This window comes from Callorhinchus milii, unplaced genomic scaffold (assembly GCF_018977255.1).
Source record: "Callorhinchus milii isolate IMCB2004 unplaced genomic scaffold, IMCB_Cmil_1.0 Scaffold1, whole genome shotgun sequence".
Classification (NCBI taxonomy): domain Eukaryota; kingdom Metazoa; phylum Chordata; class Chondrichthyes; order Chimaeriformes; family Callorhinchidae; genus Callorhinchus; species Callorhinchus milii.
This window is the reverse complement of record NW_024704742.1, coordinates 74495117-74503626: the sequence shown is the minus strand read 5'-3', so window position 1 is coordinate 74503626 and position 8510 is coordinate 74495117. Positions and strand designations below refer to the sequence as shown.

General features: G+C 39.0%; 1 protein-coding gene across 1 annotated transcript; it reads left to right on the top strand.

Moving 5' to 3' along the window:
- Positions 1-1069: 1069 nt before the first annotated feature.
- On the top strand, positions 1070-8190 carry LOC121851120 (hornerin-like). The gene is made up of 3 exons (XM_042344717.1): positions 1070-1139; positions 6308-7648; positions 8177-8190. Exons 1-3 carry the CDS (start codon positions 1070-1072, stop codon positions 8188-8190), a joined length of 1425 nt encoding a protein of 474 aa, XP_042200651.1.
- The last annotated feature ends 320 nt before the right edge of the window (positions 8191-8510 follow it).

The window sequence follows — 8510 nt, the reverse complement described above, 5'->3', positions numbered from 1 at the left end:
CCCCTCAATCATTCTGGTTACCCTCTTCTGTATCCTCTCAATTGCTACAGTATCCTTTTTGTATTTCGGTGACAAGAACTGCAAACAGCAGTGATTTGTAATGTGTCAGGATTACCCCACTCTTTTGGCTCAATGTTGCCTTTTTTATACAACCTAGCATCTGGTTTGCTTTACTCACTGCTACCGAGCACTGTTGCGATAGCTTCAATTTATTGTCAATCAGGATCCCCAGGTCCTTTTTCTTTCAGATTATTTTCTTGCCATTTAAATAATAGTCCCTTCTTGGATTGTTTGTCCCCATATGAAGCACTTTGCATTTCTCTGCATTAAATTTCATCTGCCATCAATCTGCCATATTCCCAAGTATGTTCAAGTCCTCCTGTAACCTGTTCTGTTCAGCTTTGCAGTCTACCACCTTCAGCTCCTGTTAAACCTGCAAGCCAAAGGCCTGACATGTATGGTGGTCCTAGCTGACCAAGAATGGAGAAAATGGGGCATAGAAAGATTGTGTAAATTTGTATAGAGCCTGGGCATCCTTCAATGCAACTGTAGATAGAAATAATAATAATAATCATCCTTGCATTTGACATAGCGCCTTATAACATCTTTGGGACATCTCAAAGCCTTCGCAGAATATACTGTAAAGTGAATTGACTGTATATTTTGTGGGCAAAATGTAAACATATATAATGAAGATCCCACAATACAAACATATATATAATGAAAATGTACATCTTCAAAGTGTAAATTCCCTGTACCACAGTATAAATTACTATATAGCGTAAGAACAATGGCACAATGTAAATGCTAGGGCAGCATGTTTTCTATTAAAAAGCCAAATGAAAACTGATGTACAGAGAGAATAATGATGTGTTTATCACTGGAAGTCATGAAATCTTGGCTTTTGGAAGAAAGTACAGATCTCTAGGCTAAATTGCAACGTCTGTGATTGTGTGATTGGTACCTTATGCACACTAATTATTGGTTTAAGGTTATGAGGGAGTGTAATGTATGTCATGTACCTCTATATAACACCAGCTGAGCTCTTCACTGGGATTACATTTCAGCCATGGACCCTACAGCCACTGTGCTCACGCTCTTTGTTCTCATCAGCTTACAAATTATGACCCTGTCTTCAGGTAAGGATCTACTGTGCTCTCAGTTAACCCTTGCTAGGTTCACTAGCAATTTGTACACTCAAATTGAAATTTCAAAGTTGCTTTTAGGAATTGCATATTTTTTTTGATGTGCATGGTTGTAAATGGGAATATTAGAAAGTCTCACTTAAGACCTCAATAGCTAATTTGTTCAGCATTATATTCCACAAATGTACCTATTTGTTTTGAAATAGGCCTCAGAAAGATTATGCAGCTTTGTTGAACTAATCATTTCCAGTAAATAAGTAAATTTTTCCGAATGTTACGGGAAAAATCCATTGTATTTTACCAGACAGTCCCTGACTATCCAACGCCTTGGGATGTCCTATCGACGTGAATGGCGCAATGCAAATGTAATTTGTTGTTGTTATAAATCTTACTGTGAGACACTTTCCTTTGAAATAACATTCTCTTCAAAGAAAACTTTGTTTTGGGGTAGAGGTTGAAATGTTGGTGTACATAATTAGTATGAATATCCAGAAAGTTCTTCAGTGTATTCATAAAACAGTGACATTATTTTTCATACCAATGGTCTAATTGGTTTGTATTACTTACAATACAATATTCAAAATTATATTTGTATAGCACCGTTCACACAGGAGCACATCCCAAGGCGCTGGACAGTCCAGGATTTGAACGCAAGTAGGGGGTGGGGTTTGGTATCGGGGTGGGGGGGGGTGTGGAGGGCAGGGAGGGCAGGAGGGTGACCGAAGGTGCGGTCGAAGAGGAGGGTCTTGATAGGTGCCTTGAAGGAGGCAAGGGAGGGAGCGAGGCAAAGGGAATATGGGATAGAGTTCCAAAGTGTGGGGGCAGAGAGGCTGATGGTGGGCCGGGCCGGGCAGGGTCATGGAGCTGGCTGAAGCATTCTGAGCGGAGGGAACAGACAGGTTGATATGGGGCTAGCAGGTCACAGAGGTAAGGAGGAATAAGGCCGTGGAGGGCTTTGAAAGCGAGGACAAGGATTTTGAACTCTATCCCCTGGGGGTTGGGGAGCCAGTGGAGTTGGTCAACGGTGGGGGTGATAGGGTACCAAGCAACTTATAATAATAATCCTTGCATTTGATATAGCACTTTTCACATCTTCTACATGTCTCAAAGCGCTTTACAGAATATACTGCAAAGTGACTGTATAATTGTGGGCGAAACGCGGCAGCCAATTGCACACAGCAATGTCCCACAAACAGTCATGGATTGAAAATAGCCAATTTTTTTGTTTGTTTTTTTGGAGGGATTATTATTAGGCGTGTGGAGTAAGGAAACTTGCCCAAGGTTTCGCCCTGCCTGGAATTGAACCCAGGTGTCTCACTTGCAAGGCGAGTGCTCTAATCACTGAGCTACAGGACTCCACAAAATGCTTAAAATGCTTTGATATTTGAGAACTATTACTTGTCGGTAGCTTTGTACTCCTGTGCTGTGGGTGCAAATGCCAAAGAGCAAAATATTGCTTTGTGTGACAACATTTTCATTGCAATAAAATATCAAAGTAGATAGAAAACAGCTAAACATTGTTATATTTGTATGTAATATAAAGGATGCAGATCAGTAACGCATTCTGGTTGGGTTGAAATGAAAATAAATGCTTTGATATTTGAGAACTGTCTCAACCCTGGGGTGGGTTATTGCTTTGTAATTCACTCCACTGTCTTTTAAGTTTAATTTCTGTAAGGCATTCATTGACTCTCTGCAGCAATTTTGTTTTGTTTAGAAATATTTAACGTTTTATAAAAGAAGGTTAAACCAACATACAATAAAATACAAAATTACAGTTGCCTTTCATGTCAGGAGGACGTCCCAAGGTGCTGAGACAACATTAAAATGGGCAACATGAACTCAAAGTCGATACTGATACTTCAATACAGTACTGAGAAGCATTGGCTTTTTTTGGAAGTCAATGTCCTTTTAATGAGATCTAAGGCCAAATAAAACAAAACTATATGGATTGATTTAATTACTGTTTTGAGCCACTAGTGGAAAAACATTTATTTGGGGTTTCATAGAATCATAGAATCGTACAGCACAAAAGAGGCCATTCGGCCCATCGAGTTTGTGCCGGCTCTTTGAATAGAGCAATGTAATGTCAATCCCACTCCCCAGCCCCTTCCCCGTAACCCTGCAAACCATCCTCCTCAAGTACCCGTCCACCGAGTTTTTAAAAGTAGTTATCGAATCGGCCTCCACCACCCTTTCAAGCAGTGCTTGAACAACTCGCTGCGTGAAAACATTTCTTCTCACCTCCTCTCTGCTTCTTTTAGAGACTATTTTGAATCTGTGACCTCGAGTCACCGACACCCAACAGTGGAAACAGTTTTTCCCTTTCTAACCTATCAAATCCCCTCATGATTTTGAAGACTTCTACTGGGTCTCCTCGTAACCTTCTCTGCTCCAATGAGAATAATCCCAGCCTCTTTAGCCTTTCCTCATAATCAAGGTCCCTCATTCCTGGTACCATTCTTGTAAATCTCCCCTGCACCCTGTCCAATGCTTTAACATCCTTCCTATAGTGTGGTGCCCAGAACTGGGCGCTGTATTCTAACTGAGGCCTAAACCTAGGCCTAAACCTATGCAAAAAATAAGAATCAGTCAACACTAAATGAACGAGAGTTAATGCCTAGAATTTCACTGTATGCGCATTAAGGAGGCATTATTAGAAAGAAAGCTATCACTGGTTTCTTTCCTTTTTCAGCAGAGTTAATTGAACAAAATCAGGAGGTGAAACACTACACAACTGAATCGGAATTGTTCCCACAAAATAATAGTAACATTTTGAAAGATTTATGCAGAATGTACAGCATAACCAGTCCATGCCAGTGTTTATACTCCACAGGAGTCACCAACCAATCCTTACTTCATCCCTTACACTTCTCTTCCCCTTTCCCTCCTCTGAAGTCTAGCTTCCTCTTGAATGCATCTATACTAACTGATTCAACCACTGCTTCAGGCAGCAAGTTCCACATTCTCACTACTCTCTGCATGAGGTAGTTCCTCCTAAATTCTCTTTTTGATCCCCTAGTCACTATCTTTTACTCGTTTCCTCTGGTTATAGATTCCGCAACCAGTGGAAACAGCCTATTTATGTCACCCTTATCAAACCCTTTTATGATTTTCAGTACTTCTATTACATGCCCCCTTAAAGGTTTTTTCTCCAGTGAAAAAGGACTAACCTATCCTCGTTTCTAAGTCTGCTGTATTCACTTCTGTTTTCCTCTCTATTATAATTCTGTAATTTTCAAATGCTTTTTTACTTTGTTGCAGTTTTGTCTTCACCTCCTTATTCATCCATGGCATCTCATTATTTATTAATTTCCCCTTATTTCTTAATGGAATATATTTCTCCTGCATCTCTTCTATCCTCCTAGTTCTTAATCATGAAACTACAATCAAAACCCGTGATAAAAACTGTACAGCCTATCCAGAGCTTCCAGAATGTCAGCAAGCAAAGATGAAAGGATCAAAACACCAAAGTAAGTAAATCATCCTGAAAGTCTTCCTTACATCTCTCCTGATCATGGCTGTCGGAACCAGAATTCTCAAAAGAACATTCATTCATTTTCTCTTCATCTCAGACTAATGGTTTCAATCTTTGACTTTGAGCTCCTCGACCAGGGCTGACACTTGAGGGAGGTGCTGGAGGAATGCTGCAATGTTAGAGGTACCAGGCTTTACATGAGACGTATACCCACCAAGCTGTTTGTGGGACAATGCTAAGGACAAATTGGCCACTGGTCTGGCTTACAAATATAGGTCACTCACTTTATAGCAATTAACCCTGAAACGCTTTGTGATCTTTCAATGTTATAGGCGTTATATCAAATGCAAGTATTATTTGTTTATTTAATCTTAAATCTAGTTCACAGAACCATAGAAATTGTTAAAGTCTTAACCAAGCGCTAGACTTCTTTCAGCCAACCTGACTCATCAGTAATACCTGAAATGACAGACTCCACCAGTCAGCTCTTGTTCATGCTGCAAACAAAGCTCTAAATAAGTACGTTGGTGCAAGCTGGAAAGTTTTCCAGACGGTGCTCCCTATTGGAACATCATTAATAGGGTGACTCAGTAGAAAGATTTAGCTTTTAGAAATCCTTCTAAGTGGGTGGTGATTACCAGAGGACATGGCCTGCAATTGAAGGGGGTAAATTCAGAACAAATCTACGCAAACACTATTTTAGTGAGCGAATAGCGAACCTGTGGAACAGGATCCCTCGGGAGATGGTTGAAGCAGGAAGTGTTGATTCTTTCAAACACAGATTAGATAGTTTTCTTTTAGGAAATAACATTATAGGATACAGACATAGGTAAATCGGGACATATATGCATGTGACCGCCAGGAAGGTGGAAGGCGAACTAGATGGGGATGGGTCTTGGTCTTTTTTCATCTAGAATTTCTTATGTTCTTAAGATTAGGTTACTTATTCACTAATTTTATTTCCTCTGGTAAAGCACTTGTCCCAGTGTCCCCTGATGTCTTTGTTGAGATTGAGAACTCAAATCCTTCAACCTAGCATTCTATTAAGCTACATTAGTACAGTAATGTGCTACTTTGCAAGGCCATTGTTTCAGTCAATTAAATCTCCATAATCTGTCTCAATTTCTGAAAACAAAAGCCATTGAGTATGTCATGTCATGCTCATTTTCCTTCGTGAAATCATAAGCGCCAGTAGATCTGAAAGTGGTGTCCAACCAAGAAGTAAAATCACCGATGAGTGCTCATTGATTAGTGTCAAACTCTGAACCTATATTTTACTTATAAAGCAGTTGTGTTGGATTAGTGATCCCTATAATATTGTGTAATTTGGCAAGAATTCAGAAAAATAACTGTAAATCGCTGGTTTCATCTGACCTTTGAAGCTTTGCTAATATAGTTAGCTGCAAAAGTTGTATTACAATTATTTTGTTTTGTAGAATTACAAAAGGGAGCGGAGGTTTACCACATGCCCCGATCTAGGGCCCGGCGCTGCCATTACAGCAGAATATTTGCACCAATCCTCAAACACGGAACCTACCAAAGATCTCCCAACAACAAAAGAAGACCAAATTTGGACAGTTTACAACCTTCCTCTCACTCAAAATCCCAAGGCTGGAAGGACACACAAGGCAATGTCAATTTATATAACAATGGGAAGAAACACAAACCAGCACAAATTACCCAGATCTCAATGGGCAGAAAGCACAAGGCAGTGAGGATCACCCCTATGACACTAGTCAGCTCCTGAAAAGCAATAGGTATAACCCATACAGTAACAGTCAGGCAGAAGGTAGTCAGGTAGAAGCAAGCAGTCAGACTGGACAAGGCAGCCAATATAGCACCAGTCAAGGAATAAAAGGCAATGGGTATGATCCATACACCAATGGACAGGAAACAGAAGGTAGTCAATATGACCCATATGACACTAGTCAAGGAATAAAAGGCAAAGGGTATGATCCAAATGCTAATGAACAGGAAACACAAGGTAGTCAATACAATCCACATGGCACAAGTCAGGGAATAAAAGGCAATGAGTATGATCCATACAACAATGGATATGACCCATATGGCAATGGACAGGAAACACAAGGCAGTCAACATGACCCATATGGCACTAGTCAGGGAATAAAAGGCAATGGATATGACCCATATGGCAATGGACAGGAAACACAAGGCAGTCAATACAATTCATATGGCTCTAGTCAAGGAATAAAAGGATATGGATATGAACCATACAACAATGGTCAGGAAATACACAAGAGTCAATATGACCCATATGGCACTCATCATGGAATGCAAGGCAATGGGTATGATCCCTATAACAATGGACAAAAATCTAAATATAACCCATATGACATCAGTCAGGGAATAAAAGGCAATGGGTATGATCCAAATGGCAATGTATATGATCCAAATGGCAATGCACAGGAAACACAAAGCAGTCAATATGACCCATATGGCACTAGTCAGGGAATAAAAAGCAGTGGGTATGATCCATATGGTAATGGTCAGAGAGAAGAAGCCAATCAATATGATCCATATGGTACGACTGATGGACTGAAAGGCAGGCAATATGACCCATATGGCAATAATCAAGGCAATGGATATGATTCATATAGTAACATTCAGACAGAGCAACTCAACCAATATGACATTAATGGGTTGGTGACAAATACTCAATATGATCCTTATAGCAAAGGTCAAGGAGGGAAAAGTAATACCTATGATCCATATGGAAATGGACAAGAAACACAAGACACTAGTCAAGGAGTGAAAAGTATTCAGCAAGACCAATATGGCAATATGGAAGAAACAAAAATCAATGAGCAAAATGATCAGCCAATACAAAATAGCAAATATGACCAATATGGCAATGGGAAAGTTACACAAAGTACTGTCTACGACTCTGATCTGATCCAGAATATTGATTATAATTATAAACATAGTCAGTATGGATCTAATAGTCAAACTAATGAGGATAATGGGAAATATGAGAGATCTAGTCTGGTGTCAGAATCAGAGAAGAGTCAGAATACAATTGCTGGTGTGAATTATCCCTCTGCTTTTAAAAAACTGTATTATTATAGATTACACCCAAATTATCGATATAGGTTCCTTTCTAGAAAAAATAATAAATTGCCAAATTAAATCCAGTTCAACTGTTCCCTTGACCTCGCCAGATTAGCCAGTATCTTGTAAATCAAGAGCCAGTAACAATACCTGTATGATTGCTAGTTTTAGTGGCAGATACTGAATAATGTTTTAAGGGGAGACATTCCTCTTGTCACTGAGTTTCAATTTAAAAATCCAGTATAAGCATTCATCACCAACCTTTAACACATAACAACAAGAGGAATTTCAGCCTCTAAATTACCAGTAGAAAGAAAGTAATCACCAGATCAGTTCTTAAAGCAAATTGGCATATAAATTACAGATATATTAAAGTGCAAATTATTGGACTTTTTAAAAATGTTGCCAGGAATATTCTTTCTGTCACCTTGTGCTAGTATATGATTAGAGGGTTAATTGCATCTTGACTCTTCCTCTCTTTTAGCAGCTGAGTTCTGAACACTTAAAATAGTTGTTTGATGACTTTAACTCTATTGCCATTCTGTTTAACTGGACGATTGCTTTTTAAAAAAAAACAAAGAAGAACATTTGAATATGTATCACATGTGAAAGTGTTTCTTCAAATACAAATTAATGTTCAGAAATGTAATCGATACATAAATTAATACTAAATTAAACTCCTTCAAGTATAAAATGTTTTGTCGGTTCACAATTTGATATGTATCTAAATGAATACTTGTTTTCTACATTCTTATCAACTGTTAGGAATCCTCAATCTAGTTTTAGCCTGTAAAAGCATGTTGTGATATGGAATCACA

Coding starts and splice junctions, on each gene's coding strand:
- LOC121851120 (XM_042344717.1), top strand. CDS start 1,070: ATGGACCCTACAGCCACTGTGCTCACGCTCTTTGTTCTCATCAGCTTA. Junction 1,140..6,307: donor AATTATGACCCTGTCTTCAG/GTAAGGATCTAC, acceptor CAAATTACCCAG/ATCTCAATGGGCAGAAAGCA.